The 17,649-nt window shown below is 40.4% G+C and overlaps 1 protein-coding gene across 11 annotated transcripts in view; it reads right to left on the minus strand.

Annotated features, from left to right (window-relative positions):
* ASXL3 (ASXL transcriptional regulator 3) overlaps positions 1–17,649 on the minus strand; it is a 152,630-nt gene that overhangs the window by 66,558 nt on the left and 68,423 nt on the right. For 10 of the 11 annotated variants that reach the window (XM_037892671.2, XM_037892673.2, XM_037892677.2 and 7 more), the window contains one exon: positions 8,441–8,562. In XM_037892671.2, coding sequence (XP_037748599.1) covers positions 8,441–8,562 — 122 coding nt within the window. Of the gene's footprint in view, positions 1–1,446; positions 1,565–8,440; positions 8,563–17,649 lie in introns of all 11 variants that reach the window. The other variant, XM_037892678.2, reaches the window with a different exon arrangement.

Here is a 17,649-nt window from a genome sequence, read left to right on the forward strand (position 1 = left end):
ACCACACAAAGGATATGCTCAGCTAGATTCTCTTTCCGTTTCTCCTAAATAAAACATGTATTATGCCACTTTTAACTGAACTAGTGACATTACATCAATGTAAATGACAACTGTGCAATGCACCTTGCTTCTCTGCAGACCTGCCCCATGCCCACACACAGCATGCCAGTCAACAGTGCAGGCACAATGCCATCTGGGTACCTATCCCACAGTCACCAGCATAGCTCCCTAAAGTAATGGGTTGTGAGAGATTTGGAAAGGCTTCTTTGAACCCAAGGGAGTCGTGGAATAAGGTGGTCCAACTTCCATATCTCCCTGGGAAACACAGCCATTTCTGCAAAATATTTTCAAAATGGTGGTCAGGCTGAATGGACAGAGCTCATTATTTGCCCAGGGAGAATTTTCTGCTGGAGGCCATGAAAATTAATGGCCAGACATTACATGTGGTCCAGGAGAGGCAGCAGGGGATGTTCCAGTGGAAACTTAGATGAGCAGTGCATGGAAAACATGGGGGCAACTTGTTTGTCGAGAGAGAAGCTTGAGCCATCCTCATCCTAGCCTAAGTGACTCCAGGAGTGACTTAAAAGAGAATTTTGTCAACCAAGTGCTACATTTGGGACAAGACCATCACCACAGACTGGTGGATAGAGTTGTTCAAGACTTTGGAGAAGCAGCAGTGGCTGCAAAACTTCTAAAGAAGTAAGGAGAGCTTTTAGCTGCTGTCTCAAAAGCTGACCCCAACAATGCAGCAGTGGTGGATTTGACCTGAGGTAGTTGCTAATATAAGGATACATTTTTAAGATTTTGGGTGTGGGAAATGGTAAAGGAGAGAGGTGCCCAGAAGGATTTAATACGGTAATGTTTCAAGCTTAAAACATTTTTCTTAATGAAATTTAAGAGAAAGAAATCCTGAAAACCATGTTTATTAAAACACAAAACATGCAGGCCTGCTGCAGTAAGCATCCAATACAATTAGCCACAACCCCCAACACAGTTAGTTATTGGACACAATATGAACAGAGAATGAACCTGCTCCTGTTCTCTTTTTCCTGACAATAGGCAGGGGTTGAGTACCATGAAAATGACCAGGAGGCAAGTTCTATAAATACTGCTACTGTCCCATACCATAGCACTGTCTTGAGGAGCTGGTGTCCACGCACAGGGACCTGTGGAAGGACACATCATACACTTTGCTTTCGGGCTCTACATGTACTCCCTGAAGAGCAACCTCTGGAACACTTGTGCTTCCAGCCTCATTTTCCTGTCATGATAATTTTAAGTCATGACTTCTCAGTTCTCTTCCCTATTCATCTTGGAATTCAAAAAAGCAATTTAGTTTGTCCTCCTCACACTTCTGTTTCTTGGCTGCATTTAGTAAGTTCTATCACTGTCCCTTTCCATGTTTCCCTGAAGGTAAAGAAACAATTCATCTCTCTCATTTTTCACCTGTTGACACGAAGATTTGTCAAGCAATCTGCCTCTTGTGTTGCCAGATGTCTGATCACACTCCGCTTATGTTGAGAGCTAGCATTTCCCAGTTGTGGCCTGGATGCAGTGGTGGTTCCTAAAATGAAATATAAGGAAATGGTTAATATGCACATTAACAGACTAGACCCCTTACAATACCAAGAATGCAATACAAGCAACGTTTTTTAAGTTCACTTTGGAATTCCAAAGCCTCCAAGGAAGACACCCTGTGCTAGGATTAGAGATGGTAATGATCATCTCCCTAAAATTTATTTATTTTTGTTCCCCGATGAAATTTTGGGTTAGCTGGAAGGAGTTTGACTGTGTTCCCGGTAGTAGGTAAAGGATGTACATTGCAGTACAGTGAGATTAACACTGGGTTACTTACTGCAGACTGCAAGATTCATGGAAAGACCCTCTGCACTAGATTGTAGCAAAGTTGTAGCAAAGTAAAGGAATTGCTATTAAGGTGAGCGTAAGGTGGCAGGGAGAAGAGAGGCTGATATATTTGCTGTACTTATTTTCTCAACTGGTAACATAGGATGTGAATGGAGCTGAAGAAAGTGAAGCGACTTTATAGGAGGGTCAGGGAGTTTGGGAACTGAATTAAGGATGAATGTCTACAGCACTGTCCTTCCCAGAATATTTTTTTAGAACATTTGGGAAACTTTGGGCTAAATTACACCAGTATCTGACAGGCCGTATCTTGACAGAGCCATGCTTTCACTGCTCTGGCCTATAGCTGCTTTAAAGCAGGTTGCTACCTGATAATAGCTTAGGCTTGTGTCCCATGTATGTGATAGAAAGACAACATCAAATGTAGTTGGAAACAGATAAATGCTTTATGTCCTCTTACCCAAAAGCAGCATGTGGACCAAGCCATAGTCCCCATCATGTAGCTTTCTGAAAGCATTCCGTTTTGCCATTTTTAATATATTTGTGTTTCTGTAACTTTATTTTTTAGCTTTCCCTGCTTGGTCATCCTGTTGAGACTGGTCTTGTGGCATGGCTCTCAAACAATTATGCAGAATTTGCCAAGTACTTGTATCCTTACTTTGAACAGCAAGTGTAGCTGACAAATGGGGTGTTGTGCGTGGGGCATATGGAGAGGGCTCCTGACTCTGGCAGCATTCACTGGAGGAAGGGGTATGGAGCTGCCATTTTTGCTACCACAACACAGCAAGTGGAAGGGTTCCTTCCTCCCTCAGAAGAGACTGCAGCTACCCATTTCAAGACAGTTATAGCAGCGCTCAGATGAACCCAGCCATCAAGCATGCAGATAAAGCCCAAAGCAGTAAAAACAGCAGCAGCAACATACCTTGTGTGGAGGTCCCCTTATTTCCTGAGCATCACATCCTCCCAAACCCACTTGGCTGCTGTCTCTGGAACTTGTCTCAATCAAGAGGCCTTGAGGCCCCAGCACAGTCGCAGACATGTTCTGGCCCTCACTCTGATTCTAGGCCTGGATGATGGTGTCCTCCTCCTCTTCCTCCCACAGCACGCTGCTGGGTGCCTTGGTGCTGTCAAAAAGGAACTCCGCTCCAAAGGGCTAAAAGTGAGGCAGATTTTCTTCCCTGCCTGGAAGGTCTACTGGCACCCCACGAATTGTTGCACTGCAGCTTCAGACTCTTTATCTTCTCCTGGCACTGTCCCATGGAACAAGTAATAAGCTCCTGCGCAAAATGCTTTTACACCTGGTCACAACAGAGTTCAGCAGATACTATCACTTCACCATCCTTGTGGTTCACAAGCGTCCTGTGTCATCTGCATCAGACCAGTCAGTAGATATGCTCATATGATGGCTTCTTCTGAGAAATGCCCCAAAAGCAGCTTGGCAAATGTAGCAATCGCAAAGAAGTGGATGCTAGTGAGAACGTGTGTGCCATGAGATCTAAAGTGGGTGCAGCAGCTCATTCAGTACAAGTGAGGGACTTGCAGAAAAAACTTGACCCAGACCAATAGAACAGAAATTTTACCAGAGAGGCGCAGTGGAAGATGGAGTAATTGCCCATCGCAGCTGCTATGCCAGAACTTGAGGTCTGTACTTGAGTTAACCTTGCTCACAGCAAGTGCAACTTACACAGCGGTGTGATCACCTGTGTTCCATTGGTAGCAAGTGTGTGTGTGTAGATTGTTACTTGCATGGTAGGAGATCCTCACACTGGTTAGCAGGCCAAAATCCTCTAGTGTAGACAAGATCATAGAGGGCAAAACAACATGGGAATGCATGCCACATCCCCTCCCCAATAGTGTTGGATAAGAAGAGCTGTGTGGCATGCACCTGCCTCCAAAAGCAAGGAAGAAATAAGAATCTAGCAAAGGAGAACCTGCCAGCAGAAGCCACACATAAATGGGAGCTCTACCTCAGGAACTATTTTAGAGCAAGCCATCATAAACTAGGATCAAGTTGTTAAACCTTCCATTCAGTTATAATCAAGAGCAAAGTCAGGTGATGAAAATCCCCCAACCCTCCACAGAAGGGGAGACTAATGTGCCATGTACTGGAAACACACCCAAGACTGAAATACTCGAAACACTTGCCCCAAAAGTGTAACACAAGAGAGGGTGGCAATACTAAAAAGCTCCAGGGATTGGGACATTAACACAGGCCTTGCAAGATGAGGACACGAGATGCGAGCTATGACACAGACTCTTAGAGTGGACTACCACTGCAACCTCCTCTATCCCTGAATAGCAGAGCGCAGAAGTGACTAAGCAAAAGTGCCCATCCCCCACTGCCATTCTGACCTAGTCATGGGCAGGACCCAGGGCTCAAAAGGTGCCCTCCTTCTCACACTACAGGCACAGCCACAGAAGCATGGTGATACTGGAACAAATCCCAGTACACAAGGGGAAGCATGTTTTAAAGATGCAGTATGTTGCAGGGGAAACTAAACCTACTCTTAGTGGTCTAAAACAAAAGATTTCTAGAAACCTTTATAAAAAACAACCCAAACTCCAACATAATACTCTAAAGCCAACTCCACATGATTTGTTTGGTTTAATAACTATATTAACAGAGCAGACCACTCCACCTGAGCTCAGATCTTCAAGCAATATTTCACATTATCAGCTGGACTTTCATTTACATTTAATGGGCAAAAATTAAGCAAAAGATCAATATTAATTAAAAAATCTTCCCTTATTTAATATGATGAAGGGGAAAAATGGTTGAAAGAATGCTTTGTGGACTGCCATTTTGTGAGGGACTGTTTTATTAATGAAAAAATAAAGGTACAACTAGGCAAGTGCTCACTGTGACACTGTACAGCATAAGTAGCTCTTATTAAGAGCACAATGAAGGTTTAGCTTCTTGGTATTGCAGAATAGAACCAGTAAGTTAATATCAGTTGGTGGAGTGTCACATACAATTGCCTAATGTTTCTGTGTATTCAAACATACTGCAGGCTATTCTCTGCGCAAAGACGACACATTATGTGTCCATAACACCAATACAAACCCTGAAGAGAGGATATATGGTAGGTGAATAAACTTTCAACAGCAATTTTCTGAACAAAATTGCTATTGAAAGTTCATTCATCTATCTTATAGGATTTACAATACTGGATTATATCAAATACAGCATCTTGCCTGTGGCAGTGGCCAATACTTGATGCTTCATAGGCAAGTAAAAAAAAGTGCAAAAAAACCTCAATACACCTAACCAATTGTGCAATGTTGTACATGATGTAAACCATTCTTCACAGACAGCTGTAATAATAAACTCACAACCTGAAGCATAAGATCTAATTACCATAATCTTAATTACAGCTGCTTTCCATTCTTTCTATTGACTACTTAGCATTCTGGTACTCTTGCAAACCTACTGCCCTATGGACAGTTTTGCAAGGACTTCCATCTCGGATATGAATTTTTATGTTAATAAAGCTTCTGTAATTGCTTTTGGTCTCTGTTCATTTGTTTTATTTTTGTTTTCAGCATTTTCCATCCCCTTCATTCCCCCAAAAGCAAGTAAGTGACAAATCTGACCCTAAGTGTTTAAATAAATGTTGACTCTTTTCTACTCTAAAGGTTAGGAGTTCATGTAAAACAGTAGTGCCTTAAACACCATCCTGGCCACTATCGAGGTAGAAGCCCTCTACACCAACATTCCACACAAAGATGGACTACAAGCTGTCAGGAACAGTATCCCCGATAATGTCACGGCAAATCTGGTGGCTGAACTTTGTGACTTTGTCCTCACCCATAACTATTTCACATTTGGGGACAATGTATACCTTCAAGTCAGCAGCACTGCTATGGGTACCCGCACGGCCCCACAAGTATGCCAACATTTTTATGGTTGACTTAGAACGATTCCTCAGCTTTCGTCCCCTAGAACCCCTACTCTACTTATGCTACATTGATGACATCTTCATCATCTGGACCCATGGAAAAGAAGCCCTTGAGGAATTCCACCATGATTTCAACAACTTCCATCCCATCATCAACCTCAGCCTGGACCAGTCCACACAAGAGATCCACTTCCTGGACACTACAGTGCTAATAAGCGATGGCCACATAAAACCACCCTATACCGGGAACCAACTGACCGCTATACTTACCTACATGCTTCCAGCTTTCATCCAGACCACATCACACGATCCATTATCTATAGCCAAGCTCTACGATACAACCGCATTTGCTCCAACCCCTCAGACAGAGACAAACACCTACAAGATCTCTATCAAGCATTCTTACAACTACAATACCCACCTGCGGAAGTGAAGAAACAGTTTGATAGAGCCAAAAAAGTACCCAGAAGTCACCTACTCCAGGACAGGCCCAACAAAGAAAATAACGGAACACCACTAGCCATCACCTTCAGCCCCCACCTTAAACCTCTCCAGCGCATCATCAAGGATCTACAACCTATCCTGAAGGATGACCCATCACTCTCACAGATCTTGGGAGACAGGCCAGTCCTCGCTTACAGACAGCACCCTAACCTGAAGCAAATACTCACCAGCAACCACATACCACACAATGAAAACACTAACCCAGGAACCTATCCTTGCAACAAAGCCCGTTGCCAACTGTGTCCACATAGCTATTCAAGGGACACCATCATAGGGCCTAATCACATCAGCCACATCAAAGGCTCGTTCACCTGCACATCTACCCCTGTGATATATGCCATCACATGCCAGCAATGCCCCTCTGCCAGGTACATTGGTTAAACTGGACATTCTCTACGTAAAAGAATAAATGGACACAAATCAGACGTCAAGAATTATAACATTCAAAAACCAGTCGGAGAACACTTCAACCTTCCTGGTCACTCCATTTCAGACCTAAAAGTCGCAATTCGCCAACAAAAAAAACTTCAGAAACAGACTCCAACGAGAAACTGCAGAACTGGAATTAATTTGCAAACTGGACACCATTAAATTAGGCTTGAATAAAGACTGGGAGTGGATGGGTTATTACCCAAAGAAAAAACTATTTCCCCATGCTAATTTTTCCCCCTACTGTTACTCACACCTTCTTGTCAACTGTTTGAAATGGGCCATCCTGATTATCACTACAAAAGATTTGTTCCCCCCAGCCCTGCTGATAATAGCACACCTTAATTAATTGGTCTCATTACAGTTGGTATGACAACACCCCATGTTCTCTGTGTATATACATCTTCCTACTGTATTTTCCACTGCATGCATCCGATGAAGTGGGTTTTAGCCCATGAAAGCTTTTGCCCAAATAAATTTGTTAGTCTCTAAAGTGCCACAAGTACTCCTAGTTTTTTTTTCACATATTACAGAAAATCTAAACTAAATGGAGTTTCCAGACACTGTTTGACTCACTCACAACTCACCCATATTCCACACAATTAGTAAAGCCTGCTCCACCCACGACTCCACTTCTGCTGACCTACAAGCCTAAAGGCTCCAATTTTGCAAACCACCCTCTACTCTGCAACTCATGTAGGCATGTGCTTAAAGTTAACTTCAAGCACATGCCTAAATCCTATTGACTTTAACGGGACTTAACTTTTAGTGCTTAAGTGTTCTGCTGAACAGGGATAGACATAACCACATGCTTTGGTGCTTTGCTGAGCTGTGGCATAAGTTAATAACTCTGGAATGGCCTAGTGTTTGAGATAGTTGGCTTCAACTACCATTTTTATTTGCTAAATGTAACCTGGACACAAAATAAGGGAAAAATTAACCAACACCACCTCATTACACCAACATTTAAGAAAAATGAGACAATAAAATCTTTAAGAAATGGGAACCATTTCTGCCTTTGGCAAATAGAAAGCAGGATTAGAGTGATGTTTTTTAAACAAGCATTTCTATGGTTTTTCATTCACTCTGCTCTGACATGAAACTGATTAGCACTGTTTGGAGCCAATTTTTCACATCATTATACTGTTCAGTTTACATCAAACCATGAATATTCAGTCACCTGTTCTAAGCTTTATTATTTATTGTGCAACCCAAACCCATCCAAACTCAGTTTATTCAAAACAGACACTCTCAGGTACTGTATTTTTGCATTAAATACAGTATGTGAACACACACTCACTCTATAGAGAAACTGAACAGCAAGTACACTCACTTTTCAGTGCTACAACCTCTCACAAAATCTGTTTTGCAAAATTTATTTTAAAGAAGTTTATCAACAAAAGGGCTTATATAAACAAAACCTGGGAAGTAACAATAAAGCATACAAAACGTTTTCACTTGCACAGGAACCATTTAAAAACCTCCTCAAGTATACAATAATAAGCAGGATTACAGCACAAGTGCACAGAACACAAAAGCTTCAAAATTTCCCCCCACAACAGTTCTTCTTATTGCAGATGTTTACAGATCAAGAAAAAAACATCCAGCTTCATAAGTTGCTGGTATTTTTATTAGAAATGTCTTCACATTTTTCTGTGGTATTTCCACATTGATTTCTTGTTTAAATAGTCCTGAGCAACATGTTAAAAAGAAAGCCACCTGACTACCAATAAATACCAGCTTACCTGTTTAAGTGCCTTTTTGGTGTGCTGCTGGAAGGAAGACACTAGCTTGCTTTGCACTGGTGTGTTAGTAAGGCTTGAGTCTCGATTGGAAGATGCTTCTTCAGGTATCTGCTTTGGACAAACTATGAAAAAAAAAAAGAAAAGAAAAGCATTTTAAGAATACCATTGCTTAGGAACTTGAGGTCTTAAGAGGCTCCTACAAATGGAATAAGAGAACCCGTCACCAGAAAGCAATCTCCACAGCTGATGGCCCATGAAAGTCATGGAGTCCCAGGGTCTGTATAGACTTGAATTTTCAGCCGCACCCTAACTTCTAATGCATCGCTTCACAAATGTTTGTTTCTAATCCTAGACTTGAATAGAGGTGAGAGCTGAGTTCCAGAATCATAGAATATCAGGGTTGGACGGGACCTCAGGAGGTCATCTAGTCCAACCCGCTGCTCAAAGCAGGACCAATCCCCAACTAAATCATCCCAACCAGGGCTTTGTCAAGCCTGACCTTAAAAACCTCTAGGAATGGAGATTCCACCGCCTCTCTGGTGAACGTTCACGCTGGAAGTTATACCAATATAACTACAGTGGTCTAATTATATTGCTAAATTTCCCCTTGTAGACATCCAAGCTCTAAGTGGCAACAGGGGCTGGGCCAGGACAGAAGTTGTGGAGTGTAGGAAGCTCCAATTACATACACTGAGCTATTTTCCATGTCACCCCACCACACTGGGGATCCTCCCCAATTCAGAAAACTAAACTTTTCTCTTGAATAAGCCAGCCTGTTGTAGAACCAAATTCTATATCCTTCTGTACAGCTCAGGAGCTCATGGGTATTTTCCATGTGATCAAGCCTTGAAGTGGCAACTGAAATATTTTACATATATCATAATGTTTTCTAAATAGAAGTAGACAGTACCTTATTTTCCCCAGGAAGTTTAACAAGATTACATGTCTGAATATATATTTAGAAGAGAGACACTGATGGCCCTGTGTTCTAAAAATATTTATAAATATGTAACTGCGTAACAGATTGTAATGGCTTCTAAGAAGCCCTCCCCGTCTATCATGTAACTATTGCTTGATAAACAAAGAACACACACATGCTCATTTGAATGATGGACTGGAATAGCTCACAAAGAGGAGTTCTGGTCTCCCAGGCAAATATATGTTGCTATTTTTCAGGTCTCTTAAAAATACATGTTTTAATGAGTTAATATTACTGTACTTGCTTTTAAACAGCTGCCTGAATGTGTGTTTGTGTCAGGGTCTCTAAGGTAAGAAAAAGCAAAGTAAATTAATTTATTTTTTAAATCCAACTATATTTAAACAATATTAAGGCTGCAAAAACAGCCAAAAAATTCTATTAGACTTATTTTTCAGCAGATATAAGTAAAATGGTTGCAGACTCTGATGCTTTGTCTATACTGCTCCTCCCACCAATTTTAAACACCAGTCCAGCTAAAACAGTGTTAGAACCAGTTTGAATTTTGGGTACATTTCCCCATGCTCACATAGTAAGGTTTCAATCCTGCCCTCAGATACACAGCGAAGATTGCAACATACCTTGGAATATCTACTATAGTACTATACACGTGTAAACAACCTAGTAGATGGTTTTCCAAAATGTGCAATGGCGTGTACCACATCTATAAAAGCAGGTTTGGGATCCTCAAAAGAGTTGCAATGGCATACGTCAGCTTTGAATTTGACCTTATACTTTTATCTTGATTTGCTGTATGGTTTTTCTTTTTATTGCTCAGTGGACTGAGCAGAGAATTCAGTGCTGCTCAATTTCTTCATCTTCGGTAATGCCTTCCACCATTGATATTATTGAAACTTTTTTTTTGTATTTATAAGATAAAGTATGGCATTCTGACAACTTAATTGCCAATAATTCATTGCCAGTATGAGGTATAACTGGTAACATACTGAACATTTGTTTTCATCTTGGGAGAAAAAAGTAGTCAATACTCATCTCACAAATGGTAGAGAAAGAACTACTTTTTTATAGTTATGTCATTATGTCAATACAGTTCTCATAGTGGATTGGGAAGCAAGTTTTGCCAGAAGCTTTATAAGTGAAATGTGTCTTTTTTCTTTTTTGCTTATGTTGAAATTATGCCTCACAATACCCAGGGGAGCTGATGGGAAAAAATGCCTTGAGCTCAACTGCATCACATGATCAGCAAAGCTCACTATCAAAGAGACAACTTAAAGCAGTAAGAAGGTGTCAGCAGCAAACACACACGCTAGTCTGAATATTTATTTAACTCCATCTGTGCAATATTTGTGCACCTAAGATATAAAACACACAATCCAAAACCAGAAACTTGATATTTTAAATTGCTCAACTTCTGTGTCCACATCCCTTTTTGTTTTTAATAAGAAATTTTCATGATTGTTATATTTTTATTAGGTAACCAGTTTGTTTTGTTGGGAAAGCAAAGGGGTCAAAGAATTGAAGGAAAAGCAAGAGTTGTTCTATGTACATAAAACCCTACAATGTAAGAAAGGGCAGAAGAGTGGAATCTGTTATAAAAACAAATGAATTATAGAAAAAATATGACAGGAACGCCACAAAGTGTCCCTCATAAGAAAGTAAGATGCAACATGTCCTGTCACTAAGCATATATTTTATTCTTCCATGGTGACAGGGAACCCCCCCCCACTCCCTGTATAAATAGAAAGGTCCAATTCTGATGCAATTTCCAGGATATAAACCCAAGTATCGTTCATTTACTTTGGTGATGATACAAGTTCACAATGTTGTGATGCTGTATCACCATCCAAATGACAAGAAGTCAGAGCAAATGTCAAACTCTTGATGCAAAAATCTCAGGACAAAGCCACAATGTTTGTAACCATAGAGAACGGAGGGGGGGAAATTCATTATCTTACTTTCTGCGAATGACAAGTGATACAGAAGGAAAACTAAAGGGAAAAGTCGAAGAGTAGAAGCAATAGCAAAACTCCACGGGGAACGGCAATATTCAGAAAAGCAACACCACAGCAAAAAAAAAAAAAAAGTCAGCTTCAATATGCAAAATAAAATGAAGAATAGTGTAACAGAAAACAGAGTTATAAGCATGAAGGGCTAGAAGTAACAGGGCACATGTCCATATACACCAATTATAAATAGATGGAACTGCCACATGCACACATACACTATATCAGAAATGTGTGATCCTTTGTTCTCTCTGGATTATAAAACAGCAGCAACAATACAACTGGCTGCCCATGCAAAAAGTTCTGAGTAGCATGGAGCAGAGTGGGACAAACATCTGGGCAGTCAGCAATTATTCACCGCTAGTGCCAAGAGGAAGTAGGGGAAGTTTCTGGAAGCAAGCAGAATTAAGGCACTCCATTCAGTCATCTAAATTAGCATTACTGTGTTCTATTCTATATGTCATCTCCTCCAAGGGTACAGGACCCAGTAGAGGAAGTAAGAAGAAAGTGGCTGCGAGACAATAAACTGTTAGGTCTTTGAATTGACAGATGAGCAGGGTTTCAGGTAGAAAGGAAGTAGAAGGCAAGAATTCCTTAGTGAGTGTTCAGAGAGCCCAAAATGAAAAAGGGTTAAAAACAAACAAAACGACTATGCCTAAAATACTTGAGACAAGGTTTATATAACCTTTTCCCTTCCATTTTCTCTTCTCCTTTTAGCAGCAACTTCTCTTCATAGTGAGAAGGATACAATTTAGAAAACCTACAGAACTGTTGGGGTTTTTTTTTTTAAACAAAACGTAAAATCAAAGTGCTAACCTTTGACAGCATGGTTCACTAACTTTTTCCAAAACCTTAAAATTAATTGAGGCTTGGGATACCAATATTAAGTATATCAATGCACCAAAAAATGTTTGGTGAAACATAATTCAAAATGACTACGCAGCTACAGCACAGAAAGTTATTAGGAAGAAGAAGATTTGTTTATGATCTACAGAAAAAGAAAATTTCCCTGAATGCTTTAAGAAGCCCCATTTTTCCAAGATAAATGGAACACATGATTTTGATTTCAGACAGGCCAGACTGATTTAAAATCAGACCAAAAAAAAATCAACAGTGGTACAATTCCTTCCTTTCTATGGAAACCACAGCAGACGAGAAAGTGTGTCTACTAATAGCCATATTACAAAACAAATTAATATTACTACCAGATGCTAAAAATCTATGCCCACACTTTTTAATATTAAATCATATAGAAAACATCCTCAGAAAAACATAAATCTCTGACTAAAATATCCCACAAAATTTTATATATTTTCATTGGGTGACACAGATATATACTTTTTTTGACATAATTGGTCATAGCTTGTCAACACTGATATATCAAGCAGTTCACCTACGTCACATTTTGATCTGCAGAGCTTAACTTGCAAAATTTGAACAGTTCACATCTCCAATCTGTTACCTTTATTCTTTATCAAACAAAATATAGTTTGGGAGGCAAAGTGATTGTATAGTTCTTTGTATAAAGGAAATAGTAGTATTGTGAAAACATCAGGAACAGTGCTCAAACACATTTTTTGGGGGAAAAGAAAACAGAAAAAAAGCCCTGTAAAACGACATGCTCACATTAAAGTAACCAATGCAGCACAAAATATAATGGAACCTAAGAACTCCATAAATCTCAGAAAACTGTGGATCCTCATTCCACAGCAAGGCAACTTTTTCATCAGAGAAGTATGATCTGTCACTAACCAACCACCAACCCTTTAGGCCTCACTAATCCTGCTCTATAGCAGAGAATAACAGAGCCAAGAGACCTCACCCAATTAGCTTCCAGCCTCTCACGTTGCACCACCTCAGTAGTTGGGACCCTCCCACCCACACCAATGAAGCAAAGCGTAGTCAATTTTGCCCTGGAGGGGGTAGATAATTTTCCTTTGTAACTGCTGGTGGGGAAATGAAGAAAATAAATCAAAAGCTGGGTCTCTGTCCGATCTGCAAGCTGAGGAAGAGGCCCGTATGTTCAGGCTGTGAGCCCACTAAACTTCTGCTGCAGAAAAGCCCACTGCACACTAGTATCAGAATATTCACCAAACATATTCAGCAGAACCTCTCAACATCATTCCCAAGACCCAATTGCTCTAAGTCCCAGGCTGCCTTGAATGAGCAAAAATTTCCATTCCTGGGAAGGAACAGTGTGGAAAGCCTCAATGGATACTTCATAGCCAAAGGAAGGGGAGTATTAGCTCCACACAGTCAGGAGTTATCCTTGTGGTTTCTTAGCCCAGAAAACACACAGAATTTCAATGGACTAACAATTGCAAAGACAAAATTTCAAGACTCAGGATGAATCTGATCCTCCAACTTCTGGATGGCTAAACTACTATATTCACTAGTGTTATGCTAGAGAGGAATTTGTCACAATGTAATCAGTTTCACTTTTGCAACTAAATAAGTTTTAAATTTAAGAAGTGCTGGGAACTGTAGTCTTTGTTAGGATGTAATAAGGTCACCTAGGGCTACTCTACACTTAAAAAGCTGAAGTTGGGGTTCTCCTGTCGGCATAGGTACTTCACCTCCCTAAAAGGCGGCAGATGGGTTGATGGGAGAATTCTCCTATTGACCAACCTAGTGCTGTCTATGCTGGGGGTTAGATAGGTTTAACTGCATCACTCAGGAGTATGGATTTTTCACACCCCGAGCAATGTAGTTGTACAGATCTAATTTTGTAGTGTAGATGAGGCCCTACTCAGAGCTGGTCACACTTTAGAATCTACGTTTGGGTTGGGATTGGAAGTGGAAGTCACACCTTTTTATGGATCACTACCATCTCCATCTTGAGATCACGATGCACTCCTCTGACTGGAGTGAAGGACCAAGTTGGCAGATGGAACCCAATGGGTTTCAGACAATCTGGAGATGGATACTGTTTTGACTACAGACCACACTACTGTGGTCTGCCACTCTCAGTAGGATATTATAACCATATCTTATCCTAGACTATTACCATTTTGGATCTTAAGCACAAAGTATGGCTTCCTCTTTGCATGGTACTTGGATGACCTATAACTGATGAAAAGAAAGCCTGCTAGAGGGCTGCTGGTGGAATTCTCTTTCCAAACTAGGTAACTAGAGCATGAATAATTTTTTTTTTTAACATATGCCATGAGGGTATGGGAAAGCCTGATGTGCAACCATTCCAGATGGTCGTCAACCTAATTAATCCAAGTTGTTAGCAAAGCATTCAGTGAAACAATCACATGTTTACCACTGAGGAGTTCTAAAACTATTTTTCTAAAAAAATTGCTCAGATCAAGAAGTTTGCACCTGTGCTGGTAAAACTGTACTGAGGATGGTGGGGAAAAAGGAAGAGGAGAAGAGCAGATTCTTCTCTACTTTAATTTCAAACACAGTTTTTTTGAGGTACTGAGAAATCTGAAGACTATGACTTAAAGACAAGTGGAGAGACACTGGAGCCAGTTAACTATCAGTGCCCCACTCTGGCTACCACCTACTTTTAAAGAAGATATTGTTGGACACACACACCCACACCCCTGCTCAACAAACTCTCTCAAGATGGAAGATTACTCCAATTATCACCCTGTCTTGAATCCCCCTTTTGGAAAAAGACCGTCAAGGACTACAGGTGGAACCATTCTGGCAGCATCTGGGACTCTCAAATCTTCTCACTTATTCAGTACATTACACAGATTATACTCATGTCAGCTGGTGACTTCTGGCAATGGATGAAGATCAGGTACACAAGACGATTCTTTCAGACTGTCAGACAATGCTGCCCATGAAGTTATGCTGACACATTTACAACCCAATAAAGGTCTATGGAATCTCTCAAGTGGCTCCATTCCTTTCTTTAAGGGAGAACCCACAAAGTAAAATAGGCCAATTGCACATTTACTTTTAGCGAGGCCCCACAGGCTTCTATTCTGGCCTCTCACATGTTCAACATCTATCGGGGAGGGAACCATCTTATTGTTCTATGTTTGTACAGTTCCTGGCACAATGGGGTTCTGGTCCACAATGGGGTTCTGGGGCTTCTAGGCATGATTGAAATACATATAATAAATAAATAATACGGAGCCGCTGAGAAAAGTAAGAAATATAGTATATGGACAATACCCAGCATTATATAGTTTCACAGATTTGTAGATTTTAAGGCAAAAGAAATTATGTTCTTCCAGTGTTACCTCCTGTATAACACAGGCCAAAGAATTTTATGCAATAAGGCCCACATATTACGGTTGAGTTAGAGACTGGGGGGTGGGGGGGAAGGGACACCAGATCTTAGAGACTTCAAATGATGGAAAATCCACCACAGAGCCTGGTAAACTGTTCCAATGGTTACTTACCCTGTTCAAAATATGTGCCTTAATTCTAACAGATTTTATCTAGCTTCAGCTTTCAGACACTGAACCTTGGAAAGCCTTTGCCTAATAGATTAAAAAGGGCTCTCTTCTACCAGAAATCTTCTCGCCATATAGGTACTTATAAGCTATGATACACCACCTCTTAATTTTCTCTTTCATAAAATAACTAGATTGAGCTTCCTAAGTGTCTCACTGTAAGACATGTCTCCAAATCGGAAGTCATTCACATAGCTCTCTTCTGAACTTTTCTTCTGCACTGCTCATTTTTTAAGCAGAATGTTGTGTGTACTAAGTCAAATGCCTTATGTCTTAAGTCAGCACTTTCTAAACCTAACTTGTCTTCTCATCAAAAAGTGATATCAAGTTAGTCTGATAAAACCTATTTTTCATAAAATTATATTGACAGAATTAGTTATGCTACAATCTTTTATTCTTTACTGATTGCAACCCATATTAGCCTTCCCATCATTTTGCACAGGAATGTTATACTAACCAGATCATAATTACCAGGCTCATCCTATTTACCCTTTTCAAATATTGGCAAAACATTCATTTTTTCCAGTCCTCTGGAATTTCCCCTATATTCCAAGATTTGTTTAAAAAAATCAGCAACATTAGTTCAGAGAACACCTTGGCCAATTTTTTTTAAATGCCTGGGTACACGTTATCAGGACATGGAGATTTAAAGTGTTTATCCATAGCAGTTGCTGTTTAACATCCTGTCTAGTAAATGTTTGAATATAAAGTATTTCATTATCACTGTGAACATACAGAATCATAGAAACATAGGGCTGGAAGGGACCTCATGAGATCACCAAGTCTAGCCTCCCGCATTGAGGCAGGACCATGTAAAGCTAGACCATCACTGACAGGTGTTTCTCCAACCCGTTAAAAAATTTCCAATGACAGGGATTCCATAACCTCTATTCCAGAGCTTAACTTCCCTTACAGTTCAAAAGCTTTTCCCTCAACATCTTACCTAAACCTCCGTTGGTGCAGATTAAGCCCATTACTTCTTGTCCTACCTTCAGTGGACATAAGAGAACAGTTGTGATCACAGTCCTCTTTATACAGCCCTTAACATATTTGAAGACTTATCAAGCCCCCCCGCCCTTCTTTTCTCAAGTCTAAACATGCCCAATGTTTAAAAAAACTTTTCCTCATAGGTCAGATTTTCTAAAACTTTTATCATTTTTATTGCTCTCCTCTGGACTCTCTCCAATTAGTCTACATCTTTCCTAAAGTCTAGTGCCCAAAATGGGACAAAGTACTCCAGATCAGGCTACTCCCCTGAGTAGAGCATGACAATTACCTCCCGTGACTTACATACAACCCTCCCAGTAATACACCACAGAATGATATTAGCCTTTTTTTGCAACTGCATCACATTGTTGATTCGTATTCAATTTGTGATCCACTATAAGCCCTAGATCCTTTTTACCAGTACTACCGTCTAGCCAGTTATTCCCCTTTTGTAGTTGTGCGTTTGATTTTTCCTTCCTACGTGTGCTTTGCACTTGACTTTACTGAATTTCATCTTGCTGAGTTCAGACCAATTCTCTAATTTATCAAGGTCCTTTTGAATTCTAATTCAGTCCTCCAAAGTGCTTGCAGCTCCTTATCTTACTATCATCTGCGAATTTTATAAGCACACTCTCCACTCCACTATTAATGAAAATACTGAATAGTACCAGACCCCCAACGGACTCCGATACATATGTCCTCCCATTTTGACAGCAAACCATTGATGACTATTCTGAGTATGGTTTTTCAACCAGTTGTGCACCTACCTTTTAGTAATTTCACCTAGACCATATTTCCCTAGTTGGCTTTTGAGAATGTCATATGGGACCGTGTCAAAAGCCTTACTAAAAATCAAGATAT

Source organism: Chelonia mydas, chromosome 2 (genome assembly GCF_015237465.2).
Source record: "Chelonia mydas isolate rCheMyd1 chromosome 2, rCheMyd1.pri.v2, whole genome shotgun sequence".
NCBI classification, from domain to species: domain Eukaryota; kingdom Metazoa; phylum Chordata; order Testudines; family Cheloniidae; genus Chelonia; species Chelonia mydas.